At 37.6% G+C, this 19,477-nt stretch overlaps 1 protein-coding gene across 1 annotated transcript in view; it reads right to left on the reverse strand.

Moving 5' to 3' along the window:
- The window catches only part of APOB (apolipoprotein B), a 48,470-nt gene that overhangs the window by 7,110 nt on the left and 21,883 nt on the right, over positions 1–19,477 (reverse strand). Inside the window, exons 17-25 of the mRNA XM_026695353.2 lie at positions 19,185–19,396; positions 18,500–18,682; positions 17,533–17,654; positions 16,990–17,200; positions 14,293–14,468; positions 13,093–13,280; positions 12,487–12,626; positions 11,671–12,044; positions 1,253–8,758 (exon numbers count right to left, since the gene is read on the reverse strand). Of these exons, the coding sequence (XP_026551138.2) occupies positions 1,253–8,758; positions 11,671–12,044; positions 12,487–12,626; positions 13,093–13,280; positions 14,293–14,468; positions 16,990–17,200; positions 17,533–17,654; positions 18,500–18,682; positions 19,185–19,396 (9,112 nt within the window). The remainder of the gene's footprint in view (positions 1–1,252; positions 8,759–11,670; positions 12,045–12,486; positions 12,627–13,092; positions 13,281–14,292; positions 14,469–16,989; positions 17,201–17,532; positions 17,655–18,499; positions 18,683–19,184; positions 19,397–19,477) is intronic.

The raw sequence follows: 19,477 nt of genomic DNA on the forward strand, positions 1-19,477 counted from the left end.
GGCAGAATCTCATCTGCCATCATCAGGCTTCTGTATTGTGTTCGTCTGTGAGTCAGACTTTCACAGCCGTTTCTGTTTTAAATTTGGGGCTAGCCTACGCTGTGCCAGAATGCTTTTTTCTTCATCCTAATTGGTTGGGAGTCTTGGTCTATGTTTATTGGTCTTGGAGTTTGCTGTGTTCTGCTTGACTGGTGTTTCTAATATCTTCTGTCTGGGGGAGTCTGTTTGTGCCCAGGTGTTTGCCTGGGTTGTGGTGTGGAGATTTTTTTCATTTGTGAGTGCAGGCTTCCAAATAATTGACAGTCTGGTGGAAAGCGTGAATAGAAGAGATGACTCCACCAGACTGTCAGTTATCTGGAAACCTGCACTCACAAACAAAAAAATCTCCACACCACAAGCCAGGCAAACACCTGGGCACAAACAGACCCCCCTGATACCTCCAGCTCAAACACATCCCAACCAGGCACGCAGATGAAACCTAGCTTCCTAATAAATGATAGCCGTCCATTTACTAAGAGCCAAGCCGCACTAAAGGCCTCCAATACAGGAACACAATGTTGCCAGCTAATCAAGACAAAAAAAGCCACAAAACTGACAGAAGATATTAGAAACACCAATCAAACAAAACACAGCAAACTCCAAGACCAATCAACACAGTCCAAGACTCCCAACCAATCAGGATGAAGAAAAAACCATTCTGGCACAGCAGTAGGCTAGCCCCAAATTTAAAACAGAAACGGCTGTGAAAATGTGACTCACAGACGAACACAATACAGAAGCCTGATGATGGCAGATGAGATTCTGCCAAAATGTTGCTACAACTTTAAAAGCACAACTATAATGACGTGGGAAAATACCCAAACAAAGCTAAATAGCACACATGTAAGTACCCGTGAAAACTTATGAATGAATGAATGAATATATATGTATATATATGTATATATTAACCATTACCTTTAATTAATGGACCATTTCTTATTGCTAATTCTTTGGTTCTAAAGTAGCTGTTATAACACTCATACAACAAAACTAGTGTCATGAATGCAGGATTAATCATTACTTCCCTGGTCTAATCTCTTTTCACCCATATATAAAGTCCAGATGGGCTTCAAACTTCCACCCCTCTACCTTATCTTACCTACATAACATTTTAAAGTAGGAGAAGTTCCTTCAATTCACTTATCTTAAATTCCAATAAATCATATCTAATTCAAAGATAAAATAATATAGATTATAACACGGATATACTTACCATCTAAGTTGTATTCCAGGAACTGCAGCGGTGAATTTGCAGTAAAGTCAATGGAATGTTCAAAGGCTTCCTGGGTGTTCTTCAGATCTGTTTTCCAGGTAGCACTGTACAATGGGGAATTGACCTTGAAAGAACTAGACAAAGCTCCAAATTTGGGGAAGTAAATTCCAGCAGGTAAAGTAAATGTGAAAGCTGGTATTTCAATCTGCTGTTGAGGGATTGTAATTGTAGGCAAATCAAAATCAGCTATCTTGTTGGTTGCTGTATTCAGATCCACATTTATGTTGCCAAGAGAAAATGTCTTCGGAAGAGTAAATGGGGGTATTGTTACAACGTTCTTGGGAACGGTCAACTCAAAGTATGGAGTTTGATTTTGTTTCAGATTATTGTATTTGGTTATTATATTAAATTGGGGAAACTGTATTTTTGGTAGCAGAGGAAGGTTGATGTCAAATGATTTACTATTCAACTTTTCAGGGATTTTGAACTCACGCAGAGCAGTGGTGTCAGGACCTTTTGCTTGAATTTCAGGAATCATGATTGCAAATCCATCAGCCAGTTGATTGACATTTATAGGGAAGAAATACCCATCTTGATTTTTTGTGTATACTATTTTTGTAGATGCATTTAGGTATTGCTTCTCTTCTGGACTAGTGGTCAGATCTAATTTTAAGATGTGCCATAAACTCCTTTCATAAACTGGCAATATAAACTCTTTGAGGAAATTGATGTGTCCTCCCAAAGATGCTGACAAGTCAACTTGAGCTTCTACATTATCATTTGCTAACTCCAAGTTATGTCCAAGCAAAAAATTAAGGATTTCGCCTTCACTCTTCCAGCTAATTTTTTGATTTCCATTTTTAACAGTCAGTGAAAATGCTTGATTAATAGAAGTCTCATCAAGGAGATTATTTGGTTGGGCAACTTGTATCTGAAGACCTGCTGACATAATACCAGAAGCTAGTTCCAGAGTTACTTTGCAGATCTGATTTCCTCTAGTTCTAAATAATGGGAAATAATTTAGATAGTTTTCTCCACTATGGTCCCATAAAGCATAAACACGATTGGTAGATGCTTCAATGGCAACATTTTCTTTTGCATCAAAATTCCAGAAGTCCCCAGAATTAGAACTGGTCTCAAGCTTCATACCTGATCGAATACCTTTAGAATTTAAATAAGTATTTGCTTCATGAACCAACTTCCCAGAAAATGATTTTCCGTCATAAAATTCACCATTGATAAAACCAGTGGTTTCTGTATCAGCTGATATATAAGATATAATACTTTCTAGCTTAGCCTGGTGGACAGCTGCTCCTTCAGCATTGACATAATTATTATTAATATCATATTTTAAATTAATTTTTGAAGATATTATTGGCGTTGTTTTGGCATTTCCTCTAAGCTCCTGTCCATAATTTACTTTCAAGCCTGGTATAGTCATCTTTGCTGTGGTTACAACTAAAGCTTCTATGTTTTTCTTTGTGAAACTGATAGTGCTGTCATGATTTCCTTCTATAAATTCGTTTTTCAGGGATAATGCAGTTGCTAGTTTCAGACCTCTCTTCCTTGTGATGCTTGTTGTTCCAACCAACTGATATTGTAGGGCATCAATCACAGAAGTGGAGGAGGAACTCAATCGGGCAATAAGATCCGATTGGTTAAAAAAGCCAGCATTTGTATTCAGGGTAATCACGCTAGATTTAAATGAGAAATCATAGGTAATATTTCCAAAGGCTGGAAGATAGATCCGGTTTGGCAGTGGGCTTACTCGATAGTTGGGAAGCTTCAGTGTTTTCAGGCCTTGGGGAATATGAAGAACTGGTAGCTCCAGTGATGGAAGAACTACGGTATATGATGGCATTGAAAATCCAACAAATGGAACAGTGAAACTTGGGGTGTTCATTTCCTTTGGAAGCACGTAGCCAAAGGTTGGGAGCTCTGCTGTAAAGGGAGAGACTTCGATATTTACCACAGGAATGGTGTAGCTCGGAATCTTGAAGATTTGCGGACTTTGGTTTACTGAAGTATCCACTTTGTATTTATCAAATTTGACCTTGGCTTGGTTGTAGGATTCTGTCAGAAATGCTAAAGTATGGTCTCTATTTCTTTCAAAAAGTTTGTTGAAGTTCACTATGTAATAATTGAGTGTTTTGTGCACTCCATCTAAAGGAATTGGAAATGAGTGTACATCTTTGTTTTTCTGGTACTGAAGTTTTACATTTAAATCAAATGATTGTTTTGGAGTTTTCAATAACCCTTTCAGCCCTGTTTCTTCCCACAGAGAGTATTCTTGCACTCGGGGTGTCTTGATACCAATGTAGGGAACAGATTGTTCAGGAAATGAAATAGGAATATTTAGGAATTCCAAGTTAGCATCACCATTCATGGATATAATAGCTTCAGTACTATCTTCATTATTACCAGCAGATAATCTATGAGTGTATCTATATTGGTTAAATCTTCCCTCAGCTACCCAGCTAACTTGCTGAGTGGAAGGACTGAGCACTAAGCCGTAGTTATTTACAGACTCTATTTTTCCAACTACTTTGAATGGGAAGCTAACTTTTACATTCATATTGTTATTAGTTGATGCTTTAATTTCAAATGGTTGTATTGAAAAAGACATATCATTATTTATTGCTCCGGAGATGCGTCCAGTCATCTTAGCATTGTGTGTACCAGATAGTTCCATTTTCAGCTGTACGAGGTTCCCTGTGCCTTGAACATTTAAAACACTCTGTCCAAGTTGTGGAGACTCAATTGTAGATTCCACCTGAAGCCTTGAAGAACTTGGCAAGTTGTATTCATATACCACTCTTTGGTTGACTCTTAGGTACTTAGCATTTATCTTGTTTTCTGCTACAAATGCAGCTATGGATCTCTCTATGGTGAAACTGACTTTTGATTCGTGGGTTCCTTCATCAGAGTAATCATGAGCAGTCCATTTCCAGTCCCCTTTACCAGTGGAAGTAACTGATACATGTCCAGCTTCCAATACTGTTTTTATTTCATTGCTTAATTCAGCTTGGCTAGTGAACTGGGCCTTTGCAATGTTGAGCCTATGTGTATAAAGGGTCTTGCTGTCCATGGAAATAATCTTGTTCAAGTTGACTGTTACTTTGTTATACAGTTCTATAGCATTACGTGTAGTCAAGAAGCTGGCTGTCGTTTCAGCGTTTCCTTGAACAGATGTTGTCAAAAATATGACTTCACTTCCATGATCGGCTTTAAGGTACAGGTGGGTGAACTTCAGGTTTTCTTTTAGGATTAACTTTTTCATCTCAGGCGCCAAAAGGTGAGTATTTGCAGTGATGGTGAAAGCAAGGTAGTCTATTTTGGATACTGCTATAGCCGAAAGAGAGGCTACAAATTCTGGGCTGTGGGCCTGAGCTGTTACATTTTGAAAACCAGCATTAGTAGTTAGCGTGAAGAAGGGAGAAGCAATTCTGCAAGTACCAGACAGCTTTCCAAATGTAGGGACAATTACAGTATATGGGATACGCGGCAACTGGAATTCCGGAATCTTTATATCTGGAAATTGAAATTCATCCAAGTTCAGCTTTGGAATCAATAATTCAGGTATTTGTAACTGGGGCAAATTCATTTCAGGTAAAGAAAAGTCTGAAAAATAAAGATCCTTGATTTTCATTTCTTGAAAGTATGTATCAGTTGCTGGCAGCTGAAAGTCACTTGTCATTAATTGATCTATTATCCTCACAATATTTAGTTTTATTTCATTAAAATCAATTGTATAGGAGGGAACTACAATAATGTTTAGAATGATAAATTTAGGAGTAGTAAATCTAGCTGGGATTCTGATTTCATTTAATTTCTTGAAATTTATCTTATAAGAAGGCACATGAAGGTCTGTTAGTGGAATGATAAAATCTGGAGTTTGAAATGTTGCATCCTTTAAGGCTCGGAGACTAACTTCAAAAGCTGGTATGTTGATTATGCCTAGCCTGATTGTAGGAAAGATAAAACCAGTTTCAACAAATTGGTTCAGATGGTGAGCCATATTTTTTACATTGTATCTCTCTGCTAAAACACTAATCTTCTTTGAGGTAATGTCCCATTTGTCAACTAGATAGGAGACTATGGTCCTGTATAGCTGGCTTGCTTTCTGAAGGTATCTTTGACATTCTGTTGGAATGTCCATTTGGTAGATTCTTTTGCGTGCATCTTCCAGAAAATCAAAAATCTTACTTTTCAATTCCTCTAGCGCTGTAGAGCTTAGAAGATCATTGAACCAGTTAACTGCTGCAGCAAGTCTACTATCTTTCAATTTCTCAAGGTATTGAAAAGCCACAGCATAGACGTCTTTGATATATTGTTTTGCAGCTTCCATTTTTTGTGGCAGCTCCAAAGCTTTAATTTCATCATTGATTTTTTGAGTGGTCTGCCGTATTTTATTGTTTATTTCATCTACACATTTGTTGTAATCAAAGGACTTCAGCTTCTTTATCGCAGAATCAAGGAAGTCATTGATGCCATCCACTAGCTTTTTATAATCAAATGTTTGGAGCTTCTTAATGGCATCATCGATATACTTCAAAATTTGATTGAAGAATGGTTTTATGTCAATTTTTTTCAATGTGATGGTTAACCGCTGAACTGTTTCTGAGATTTTCTGTTGTTTATATAATTCTGTCAGCTTATCCATTAGAACTTTGATCTGCTCGTCAATATTATACTTTTCACTAAGTTTATGCATGTGGACTCTGAATGCATTGATCTTCTCAGATATTTCATAATCTTCCATTAAATTTAGAAGGATGTCTTTGATTTGTATAAGGAATTGGTCTATTTTTTCAAATGGAAATTTTACTTTTAACTTTTCGATAAGCATTTCAACATCAATTGTCTTTATCTGCTGCTTCAAAGTTTCTGCAATATGTTGGGCATCGAAATTCTGAATCTGACTCTTCAGTTGATCAAGTTTTTCCTGTATCTGAGCTCTGATTTTGTATGTGGCATCTACATTTTGAACCCAAGCAGCAGCGTTGCTTCCTATCTGGCTAGGGTCATACTGAGAAATAAAAGACTGGAGTTGCTGAATTGTGTTGATCATTGTCACACTGATTTCATATTGCTTATCTAGAACTTTTATTTTTTCAACAATTTTCTCAATAAGTTGCATGATAGCTGGTCTTAAGTCATAATTCTCCTTCACATACTTTTCAGTTTCAGTCAGAAATACTTGCAACTGAGTCAAAACATTTAGCAGATTAGCTTTAGCATTTTCCAATGTGTTTTGAAGGTCATCAATTGTTATGCTATAATCTTTTGTGAAGGCATCCAGATTTTCTTTCAGTTTTTTCACTTTATTTTCCAAATCGAAAGAGTTCACATAATCATTCACTTGCTGGGGAAACTTATCTAATGCTGTTTTGTATTTTGTCATAAGCTGATCTATATCTATGCTCTTTAGATGCTTCTGAATGGACTTCATTGCAGTTAAGATGGAATGTCTGAATTGCTCATAATATGCTGGAAGTCTTTCCAAGAAAGGTAGATTGATGACATGCACATCTGCATTTTTATCATATCTGAGAGAAAGAGAGAGGCCAAATTCTTGAGGCTTGGCTATATTTTCTCTTAAACCCAGGGTATCAATTAGATTAAGTCTTTGATTATTTGTGAATGGTACCTTCATAGGAAAGTCTAGTACAGAAAGATCAGCTAAAGTTTGTCCAGTCAACTCCACACCGATATTTTCAGCATTGTTAAACACATTAATGTCTTGGGTGTATACATGGTTATTCAGCTGACTCTTTGTTTTCCAAGCACTGCTTTGTTCAGATGGAGTTAAAACAACAGTGACTTTGCTATCTAATCCAGTATTATATCTTTCCCCAGAATTGATGTTGTGGTTGGTTGATCCCTGGTAATCGTGGGAAAAGACAAACGCAAGAGGTTCTGCTTTTAGCAGGAATTTGCTGTACAATCGACCAGACTGTTCTCCCAAAAGTGCAAAGTGTCCATCTCCATTAGTATGCATATCCAAGGTGACAGTAAAGGGGGCAGCCACAGACCGTATTTCATTAGAAAAGGTTAAGTATTTGGAATCACAGTTTGTGTTGACATTGATTGTAGAAGAGAGTCCTGCAACGTTTAAGTTAACTTTATGGGTTAGGACTGTACCTTGAATGCTTGCAGCTGTGTCTGTCTTCATATGGGCAGTCAGATCTCCATAAGTAAAAATATAGGTATGCTTTATCTCATTGCCTCTATAAGCACCTTTAACGTTACCATCCAGGTTTATCTTGAAGAGCTCAAGCTGCAAGCGGGCTTTGTTGTTTACATTGGCACTGCTGTATTTCAAATCATTGTTCAAATTGGCTGTGAGGGAAGAGGGCTGTAGTTGCAGGTCCACATGATGTTTGTGGGATATGTCTGGGTTAATAGTGTGGTCCAGATTTGAAACATAAGTCAAGGACAACCCTACAGTGTTCAGCTCATGGGTGTGTTCAAACTTCGTTTCTTTGTATGATCCTGTCAAACTATTTGAAAATCGGAGCTCTCCATTATTTACTCTGAAGTTCAGAATATTTTTGCTGTCCACATCCAAAATGCTCCCTTGATACGTGCTCAACAGTGCTATTTCTGTGAGGGCTAGTTTCCCATCCAAGCTGAATCTTGCATTGTGTATCCCCAATCGTCCATTGGTATCAATCTTCACAGAAGCACCAGAAGAGCCAATTCGTGCATTCATTTCATTCTGAAAGACCAGTAAGAGAAGCTGCAATTTTGTTGTTGCACTGGTCACCAATCCATCCTGCTTAATACTTAGAGCAGACTTATGTTCTGCTTTGTTTCTTTCACTTTCCAATGAGAAGTCACTGATGAGTTCAAGGCCTTGATTATTAACAGAGCCTGATACCAGGGCGTAATATACATTTTCAAAGTAAGTGACCTTTAAATCGGAATGAAGGATAGCCTGTTGCTTGTCTAAAGTTAAATCAAACTTATTGATTGTTGCAAAGTTTGGATAGGTGCCAACTGCCTGTGATGACAGTTTCAGCTGGCTGTTTTGATACTTTAAGGAAACCTCGTTAGTCAGAACGTAATTCTGTAGCTTTGTGGTAGAGGATAGCGTCCATGCATCCGCAGTAATTTTTTGAACCATCTGGTTAGTAGCCCCGAACAAGGAAGAATCAAATTTCAGGGTTGAATCCCATGCCAAGTGGCGATTATTCCAATCAGAGGTGATAGTTTGTAGGTATGTGGTTTTGGCAAAGAATGTTGCAACCTTCAATTGCCCTTCTAGATTGGTAGCAGAAATATGTGAATGGTCATTGTCAATACAATCCTGATTGACAGAGAAGGAAACTATAACTCCGACAGGGCTGGAAGCCTCCAACGTCATGGTATTTTTGGTGGTGGGAACAGGTTCATATTGGTTGGCCTTGCTGAATTTAAAATTGGAATTGAGAAGGCTGTGATGAAGTGAGTTTTCATAATCATAGGCAAGTCTCTTTCCGTCATAACTTGCTTCTCCCCCACCTGAAATAAAATGGGGGAAAAAACAACATTAGTAACTTAAAGATGCTAAGTAACTTGAGCTATTGTGATTTTTAAATGATTGTTCTCCTCATTCATCATCCATGAATTCTGTAATCCAGATATTTAAAATGCTTGCATACTTAAAAGTAAGCTGTGTTGTATTTCATGGGATCTTGCTCTGAGTAAATGTGCGCAGGGACCTACTTCAATAGGGCTAATTTTTTTTTCCTTTGACCTGTAGTGTCAAAGGAGATGCCGTTTATTTGGCAACATTTTCAGAAGTGGATTCAAATTGTCCTCTTTCTAAGGCTCAGAAGTAATGACTGACCAAACATTACTCAGTTGCCCTTTGTCTCTTAAGCCAGGATTAGAACTTGGGCTTTCCTGCTCCAAGTCCAGCACCTTAACCATTAGACCCAAACTGGCTTGCTGAGCAGGATTTATAACAGATTATACTTATAGTAGATTATTTGAGCATTATTCTTTTTTTAAAAGGCATGCTTTTTAAAAGGATTGCTTAGAAGTTTCACTGAAAACTTAATAATAATGTTAATTTAATTCAATGTATGAGCCCAGTTATAATTTGTTTGACATGGTTGCTAGCTGTAGCAAATTACAGATCTACAGCATTTTCTTTCTCGCAAAATACAACATTTTTAAACCTGGTGTTCATATCTTAAGGTAGAAATAATTTTGCATGACCTCTTTTATATATTCATAAACTATATAGGAGCAAGTAAGCTATTGCAACATAGGGCTGGGCACTGGAAATACAAATTCAATCAATGTTATATAATAAATAATGAGGTAGGTTTGAATTTTGAACCTCCAAGTTTAATGACGTTCTTGCCTCACTATCAAATTCAAGTAGTATTTGAAACGAGAGGCAGGCAGTCTGTGGCCTGAAAGATGTTGCTAAAAACAGCTTTCATAATCCAGCCACAAGCTGGCGGTGAGAAGAAATGCAGAAATTATATGTGAACTTTAGTTGAATAACATTCTGGATAACTGTTCCATTCTCCTGCATGGACTAAATGGCAGCTATAGATAAATATTAGCCAGGAAGCATCCTAGTTCCAGCATAGATACAAGCAGGAGAACACAAACTTTCATTTTCAACCAACTGCAGTTTATCTAAATTGGCCAAGATTTGAAGTCATTTTCAAATCTTGATTTATGATCCTGGTTTGCTTTATTAAACCACTGGTTTAAAAACTAATATGGATTTAAGCACATGGTAAGAAAAGCATCATTAGCAAGAAATGAGGTGGAAAGATCTGATTGACTCCTTGCTGTTATATCAGAACAACTAAATGGAAGCAAATGGTTTTTATTGTAACATGAACTTGCTTCCATTTAGTTGCATTCGATTACTACTGCCAAATTCTTATGAGAAGTTTTATATCAGAATAAAATATTTTATTATTTATACTGTTTTCATCTTCCCTTAAAACATGAACAGAATCCACCATGGACTGAGAATCAGCGTCTCCACTAGGTAATTGACAGTCAAGCTAAAGCTACGTTAATCAAATAACAATAGTAAACAGGGGAAAACCTTTTACTCAAACTTCCTCAATCCACCTATCAAAGGATAAAGTGTGTAAACACAAATAGAGTTAATTAAATTATATCTCCCAGTAGAACTGCATGTTCCCAAGAATAAACATCATAAATAACACACACACACTCACACACACACACACACTCACACACACACACATCCCTCAAGTATCACACTAGAATCAGCACATAGATACTTCTACACCCATCCTCTATAAAACAGTGTCGCTGTACCCCATTTCTCCGCAGCTGCCTCTAAAGGTAAAATCTTTGCTTTTAGGAATAATATTTCTTCTTTCCTTACAGCTGTCGGGATCTCATTTTTATTTATTCTTGAACAAGCCTGGCTCCAGTTGGAACCTCAAATTATTCTTCTGACGTTCTCAATCATTGTGCCCTCTAGAACTTAAAATACAACAAGGGCACCACTACAAGGAAGACTACCCAATGCTAGGTGATCTTGGGCAGACACAAGATCTCAAAGCCTCCATCTCTCTTGTATGATAGTAACTTCTGATTAAGAACCTTGCTCCAAAATTAGACACAAGATTGTGCAATACTTTATAATAAGATTATTGTACAGTTTTTAAAGCGTCACACACTTAATGTGCTTTTTATTTTATTCAGTGTTTATGCAAATATGCCAATCAGGCTGCTGGAATTCTCTGCATGAGCAGTCATGTTGAGTTTATTTTCAGAAACCAATATTCAAATAGTAAGAATTATTATACTTGGGGAGAGACTCATTAAATTACGTTGTGTAATCTTAAAACATTAAAACCATTCCTATTGATTGGTTCACATTGTGCTCAGAGCAAAGAGTTTGTGACTTTTGAAAACGTAGGAAATGCAGGAAAACAGATGCTTGTCCCAAAGGCGCTTTTTCAGGAGGCAACTGGACTTTCTTCTTTTTACTTTTGAAGATATTTCGCTTCTCATCTAAGAAGCTCTGACAGGATAGTGGGGAATGGAAGGATTTGGAATGAACACCCTTTGAATGATGTGGGAGTAGTAACGGATTTACAGATGGGGGAGGAGAATTGCAGACTACAGGAACCATTTGGTGAGGACACAGATAAACCTCTAAGTGCTTCCACGGTCCTCTAAAAGGATGCAAATTACCAGCTGCCTGCAAGGAATATAAATCCTTCCATTCCCCACCATTCAGTCAGAGCTGAAGAAGCTTCTTGGATGAGAAGTGAAATGTCTTCAAAAGAACAAACAAGAAAGTCCAGTTGCCTCCTGAAAAAGCACCTTTGGGACAACCATGACCTGGATGACTGAGAATCTCTACATACTTATAACAGATGCTTAATTAATCTGCTTTTATAACACCAATTGACGCTTACCTTGTATATTATATGAAAGTAAGTCCAAAACAGAATCAGCTTTTATAAAGTATCTTGTTCTCAGACTGTACGTATCTTTTGTCGTGTTAGCTAAAGAATAGGAGCCGGACCAATTGTAGTAATTGTTGTACAAGTTGGAAGTGATCTCAAAAGTGCCCAACAAAGGTACCCGAAGTTTGAATTCGCCAGGGACGGTGAATTGCGGAATTTTATACATCTGCGATGGGATATTTAATCCCAGTGATTCCACCACCAGTGCTGGTGTTGTTAGAGTCTTGAGTATGTTTATGTTCTCTGATGATTGTCTGCCAAATGGCACCGGGATAGTAATGAAAGTACTTTCTTTATTCCAAACGTATTTAATCTTGCCATCACTGAAACACAGAATTACCCACTGTCAGTTTAAAAATGAACTATTCCTCTTCAAAATATGTCAATTTTAATAGACAGCAGACAAAAGCAATAACTACAAAGCATTGTTAATAATCTTGCTTGAAAAAATCCTAATGAAGTAATCTCTTGAAGAGAACACTTCTGAAGAAGTGGTTAACTATTGCTTTTACTTACTATCACCTCCCTACCATCCATCCATCCATCCATCTGTCTGTCTGTCTGTCTGTCTGTCTGTCTGTCTGTCTCAACTTCAGTGCTTTCCCGATATGTGAGCTTCAACCTCAAAAATGTCTACATAGGCTGAAGGATTGAAGAAGTTGAAATCCATACTTCTGATTGCATTCAGGTAGGGGAAGGCTAACTTGGAAATTCCCATGGGGTTTGCCAGCACCAGACAAAACAAACAAAGATATTTTGCTTTACCTTTTAAAGAAAAGCTCTTCAGGAATGGTGATTACATCTACGATTTGAAAGTCAAGTTCTTGAAGTTTACTTAATTTGTCCTGTAAGTTCTGGGCATATGGAATATTTTTGGATGTCTTTTGAAGCCAGTTATTGGTTGCCTGAAAAATCATAGTAAATTATCACAATGCGAGCATCTTACATTTAAGAACAATTCAAACAGTTCAAACCAGGGATAACATGCTAAAAACAGGGAGGATATGGTCTCGGGTGACATTATCCAGCTGTGTGCAAACTGATGCACACCACTTTTTCTTTCAGCACTGCTGAAATATTAGAGAAGAACCTACATTAGATTCTCTTGTCCCAGGTACTGCAACAACTCAAGTTACAATTTGCATGGAGAGGAAGCCACTGCATCATCTCTGGGGTCCGGGGTACTCCGGGGTCCCTGGCTTCCTGATCCCTGATATTTCCATTGTCAAAATTGTGCTTGGTTACAACTGGAACTTGGCCTTCCTTGGGAGATACTGAAACCTCCTACAGCTAGAACATTTAAATAATCTGAAATTATCAACTGTAGCAGATACTTTGACAAGTGGCAACTATGACAGACAATCTACTTACCAGAATAAAATGTAAAAGGATGTGCCGGATTGTCATGTCAGTATTAGCTACTTTGTGATCCAAGAGTCCATTTGCCTTTTTCTGCAGAGCCTTTGAATAACCTTTCAGGTCTCCAGGCAGATTGGCAGATATTCTCTTCAAAGCAGTGCTAGTGCCCGAGTTCCACTGAATCTCCATTTTTTCTGTGTCTGAAAGCCAGAACCAATGACCCCATATTATTTCCTAGAGATCCTGGATTATGAAATTGAAAAGAAAACCCTACCAGTTTCCATACAGATAATTACTCTGATGAGGTGAGGTAGAGCTTATATGTTGAACCATGATTTCACCTTTTTCATGCAAAGGTCTGTTTCCAAATAAAGGACATACTCAACCCCACGACACACACACACATTTGTGAAGTGTTCCATATTTTGGAGGTATGAAGTGTAGACTACCTCCACAATGGCATACCGCAGGCAAGTTCTGTCTTAACAGAACAGTAAAAAGTCTATATCCAAGGCAACCAAACTGCATATTGCATCACACATGGTCAAAACCACTCAACTCCTGGGCTAGAATTGTGTGATATACATATGCTGATTTAATGACAAATTGTACCCTTCAGACCTGAATGCCCTGGTTCTCTCTATAGGAGAGGTTAAAATATACGATGAACAGTTGCGGGAACTGGGCATGGCTAGTCTAGTGAAGAGAAGGACCAGGGAAGACATGATAACAGTGTTCCAATATTTGAGGGGCTGCCACAAAGGGGAAAGGATCAAGCTATTTTCCAAAGCACCCAAAGGCCAGACAAGGAATAATGGATGGACGCTGATCAAGGAGAGATTCAACCTAGAAGTAAGGAGAAATTTTCTGACAGTCAGAACCATCAACCAATGGAACAGCTTGCCTTCAGAAGTTGTGGAAACTTCATCATTGGAGGCTTTCAAGAAGAGATTGGACTGTCATCTGTCAGAAATGGTGTAGGGTCTCCTGCTTAGGCAGGGGGTAGGACTAGATGATCTATAAGATCCCTTCCAACTCTGTAAATCTGTTAATGTATGTCACTACAAAGATTTGAGCTCCAGTCGGCAGCCCCGTGGACAAAACTGTGGTGTGATTGGAGAAGTGTTGTCCTACATACACAGAATCAAAAGGCTGGGTTTTTGTTGTTGTTGTTTGTTGATGAAAAAAATTCATTTCGAGAAAGAAGCCTACCGTATCTTAAGGTAATCCTATCTGAAACCGATGAGCCGTATGAGGTAGCTGAGGCATCCATCTGGAATATCACTGCATTACTTGACCGATGGAGGGATATATCTGTTTTAGCTTGAGTCTGCAGGCGGGGAATAGAGATTGCCGCTTCCAAGGATGATTCCCTCCCAGCAGCAGAGCTGGTAGAAACAAATCATAAAAAAAAGGAATACAGGCATTATATATATATATGGTATTCAGCTTTGTTCCATATTTTCCCATGTCATTATAGTTGTGCTTTTAAAGTTGTAGCGAGGTTTTGGCAGAATCTCTGAAATACCCGAACAAAGCTGAATACCATACATATAAATTCCCTGTGAAAACTTAAGAAAACATTTTATATATATATGAAGAAAACAATGTATGTATGTATGTATGTATGTATGTATGTATGTATGTATGACATTCAGCTTTGTTCGGGTATTTTCCCACGTCATTGTAGTTGTGCTTTTAAAGTTGTAGCAACGTTTCGGCAGAATCTCATCTGCCATCATCAGGCTTTTGTATTCTTCTTCCCAGAACAAAGCTGAATGCCATACATGTAAGTATGCACAAAAACTTAAGAAAACAAATATATATATTGTATATACTGCATGTATGTATGTACTGTATGTATATACATGCATGTCTTTATATATCTATATCTATCTCACTTTCTCTCTCTCTCCCTATATATATATAGAATTTATATAGCTGTCCATTTACTTTCAGGGACTCTAGGTAACTTACAAACAATAAAAAACCTATATAAAAAGAGGAGAAACAATAACATTCACCTTCCTCCTGCCGCCGGCAACAACAGGCAAATATTTATGTCAGCACTATGTCAGCTTTAATTTCAAAATGGTTGAGGAAGTGGGTGATGAACATATCCACTGCAATCTCAGATATTCCACAGTTTACTGATGTAAATGATTAACAGCTCTGTCAGGGTATACGCTACAGCAATCATTATACTAGGTCTGTGATGGTGAACCTATGGCACGTGTGCTGGAAGTGGCATGCAGAGCCACGTCTCCTGGCAAGCAAGAGGTCACCCGGAAGAGCCCCACTGCGCATGCGTGCGTGCCTCCACCAACCAACTGATTGTTGGGTGTCTGTCATGCATGCACGGGGGGAGAGGTGCGTGTGGGAGATGTGTGCACATGCGCAGAGGCGTGCGGTGTGGGGGCTTCATGCATGCATGTGCAGGGGTGGGGGAGTCATGCACGCATTGCATCATGGGTGCAGGCACATGAGCACACACACACTCACACGCGCATGTACTTTTGGCATGCAATGTTAAAAAAGGTTAGCCATCACTGTACTAGGTTTTAAATCAGGGGTAGTCAACCTTTTTATACCTACTGCCCACTTTTGTATCTCTGTTAGTATTAAAAAAAATTTAATCACCCACCGGTTCCACAGTAATGGTGATTTATAAAGTAGGGGACAAAACCCCTACCGCCCACCATGAAAGCTGGAACGCCCACTAGTGGGCGGTAGGGACCAGGTTGACTACCACTGTTTTAAACAATGCGATTGTATGTTAAAAGCTAATGTCAGAGTACAAAACTGGAGAACAGGATTAATGTGTAGGAGTCTCAGACCTTTCCATACCAAAATCAACAGAGAGTATGTTTTCTGCATCCTAGAATTATTCTGGAAATGGCAATGCTAGCAGTACATTAGAAAAAGTATTCAGACAACAGTGCAAATTATCTTCGCAGAAGCAAAATTATAACACCACCATCATACAGTCTGACTGGACACTTTCATATGAGCCATTTATGCTAGTTTGACACAAGCAAAATAATGCTATATATATATTTCGTGTTGGTGTCTCTTCAACAATAAAATCATCCCCCCTCCCCAGTTTGACCACAGAGCAGTTCAATTAACACTTTTTACCTATTCGCTATACTCTACTTCCCCTGTCTGAGCTTCTCGGTAGCTTCCATAAGCAACTTCCATGATAAACCCTACTTTAAGCCTTCTACAGAATTCAATTTCAAGCCATTCTCACAATCCTTGTAAAAAAAAAAAGTGTCCCTATTTGTTTTTCAGTCCTTATATAAATAGCAAGCTCTCATTTGCATAATCCTTCCTTCCTCTGGCCTCAACCTTTTTTCTCTGCTACTCACTGCTTTTTTCTGTTATCTGCAAACATGGCTGCAGCTGCTGGGGGAAAACTCCTTGCTGTAAAAACTACCAGTTCATATGATATCATCATAGTTTTCAGTGGGAATTTATATGCACCCAATCCCCCATTGTTGGTCAGTTTTAGCCTCTTCATGTAATTCTTTCAAAATGATCAGAAAAATGAAGAAGAAAAGTATTGGAAAGAAATATTGGAAAGAAGTTATTTTTCCCTTTTCTATGTGGAATGTGGGTGATACAGGATTTTTGTTGCCTTAGTTTGGGAGATAGCACACTGATCAATGATACTGGCATTTTCTTATGAGTCAATTGGAGGAAGCACTGCCTAGTCACACAAGTTAAGACAACTGTACAACTTCACTTGAAATTTATTGGAGAGTATGCCAGGTGAAATTGCCCATAGAGATTCTTCCCCCACCATTGTCAGCAGTCAACAGGATCTTTACAATATGAGTTAAGAAATCAAAGCTTATTTGCATGCTATCAGTCTATAAGAATTAAGGAGGGGAAAATTATCATTACCTTAGGCTTCCCGTGATTGTAATTTCAGGACTTTTCTTGTTGAGTATGTCTAATATAAAGGCATATGCTTTCTTTTCTTGATTGGAGGAATCGGTAATTCTAAGATTGGTGCCAAAATCGATGTTGAAACCGGGGGCCTGGAAGTCACTGGTAAAAACTTTTTTGCCTCGATTGAATGTAAATATGATTTTGGCTTCACTTTCTTTTACACCTGAAACATACAATGATAATTGATTATTACAAATGTGGTCCATTAAAATAAATGGTCAACATCAATGCAGTTCAAAATGTCTTTCAGTTCAAATATTAAATTGTTAAAATCTTTGTTTGGAAAGATTTCCCTTGGCATATCATTGTTGGTAGATGTTGGATTTGTGTTGATTTCATTAAAATTGCTAAAAATTTCCTGCATCCTGATCTTCCAAGATCTATTGGCAGGAAACTAGTGATTTTGTACTAACTTTTGTCAGAAAATAGATTTATTATTAAGCAAATCTTTGAAAGATGTTCCATTACTGTACAACAAATTGCATAGCTTCTTACCTTTAGCTTGAGCAATGAATTTTAAAGTGTCTACCAAGTCCTTGCCCTCTTTGTTTAGTTCATAATTAGCACTTGCAATGTACTCCTTTACTTTTCCTGTTGGTTGTAGTTCAACATCAAACCTCAATAGGTTAAAGTGAGAAGACAATATCAGATCATTGTAAATTGTGAATAATTAAACGGAATAACAGCCAAAATAGAAAATAATTACCATTACCCTTATAACCCATAGGTTGGGAACCTCTGATCTAATAGACCTCATGTGAAAGCTATTATAACTTTGAATATTTAACAATCTTAAGTTCACTTTGATCTCTCAATAATTAGGGTATGTAGTATATTCCTATTTCCCTCTTTACCTTCTCCTTTTCAGCACTGTATTTGTTGCCATTCTAATGATATATTCTCAACTTCACACACATATGGTTTTGCATGGGGAACGTACACACAGAATGATTAAAGGCAAAGTTCTACAATGCTGACACTTTTGGGATAAGGAAATACAGCATCAATTGCTATGAATTATCCACAAATTATCACATGAAAACAACTCTAAGGATGTTAAAAAATATAAAGATACAGAATAGAATATAAAATATTGGGTATCAGGATAGTTTGTCCTGAGTTTATATCATGGAAATGTAAAAAAAAAAATTAAGATGGACAAATAATTCAACTTCTTGGAGAATTCATTACATTCAATAGATTCCTGGCTTCCAGGATGGTGAAGAGGCGGTTAATTTTTGGAGCCAGTAAAATAATACACTCGTGCAATGAAAGTAGAACATCCCAGAGAGAATCATTTCCTGTTAGTCCCAGGAGGAAAACAAGGCAAGCAAAACAGACCATTATCTGAATGTATGCATGTGTTATACACCAAATGCAGAGTTTGCATTTAGCCTGAAATATCAAAAAATCAAAGAGGAGTGGATGATTCATTCAGAGAAAGGCTAATGGGCTATCTTACCGGGTTTCTCCTGTCAGTGGATAGTAAGGTGCTGCATCTGTAGCGCTGGCATTGGAATATTCTATTCTGGTACAGAATTTAAGTCCAGTAAAGAAAGGAAAGCAAGAATTTTTTGTCACTCTGTTCTCAATCAATGGAGGGATCACTTCAGTTCGAGTTGGGGTGATCAAATGCAAGACATTGCTGAAAAAGGAAAAGGAAATCAATGGGCTTTTCTCTTTCCACTGACTCAACCAATTAGAAATTAAAATGAAGGGAAGAGAAGTTAAAATATTTTGTGCAAATCTTTAATCTTGCTCTAGGAAAGTTCATTTACATTCTGATATCGTCCTTGAGTCTTGGTTTGTATGTCTTTCTAGGGAAGACTAGAAAACAAAAGCTCTAAATTGATCGATCCACCCAGCCCAAGGTATCCAGACTGCTTAAAAGTATTCTTTGGAAGATAGAAAATTACAATTTTATAGCAATTCACAAATTAAGTTCATTTCAGAATGTAGAGAAAGACAATGACTAGATTGACATATCATAATTGCACTCAGGAACTACTATTATTATTATTATTATTATTATTATTATTATTATTATTATTAAAAATATTGCATAACATCTCTGTACAAAACCTGTTCTGCACATCTGCAGGAATAAAAATCGGAAAGAAAAATTGTTTACAGAACTGTTACAATACCTGATGCTGAAAAGTTTGACTGGGGCCTTTGGTGCAGGAAAGGTGAATTTAAGGTGTCCAGCTTTCAGTGCAACATTAGTTTCAATTCCAGATTCATGGTATATATTGGTGTTCATCTGTATACCATTTCTAGCAAACTCGGGGATATTCACTCCTAAATGAGTTATGAACTCAACTGCCATTGATGGTTTAAGAGTCAAATCTGCATGGATCTAGAAGATACATATAAGACACAAATATTTGCTTCATCTTTCCCAAATATTTGTCATGAAGTTGCAAACCAGAATTAGTTT

The sequence above is a fragment of the Pseudonaja textilis genome, chromosome 1, assembly GCF_049901715.1.
Source record: "Pseudonaja textilis isolate UNSWEBS1 chromosome 1, rPseTex1.2, whole genome shotgun sequence".
Taxonomy (NCBI): Eukaryota; Metazoa; Chordata; class Lepidosauria; order Squamata; family Elapidae; genus Pseudonaja; species Pseudonaja textilis.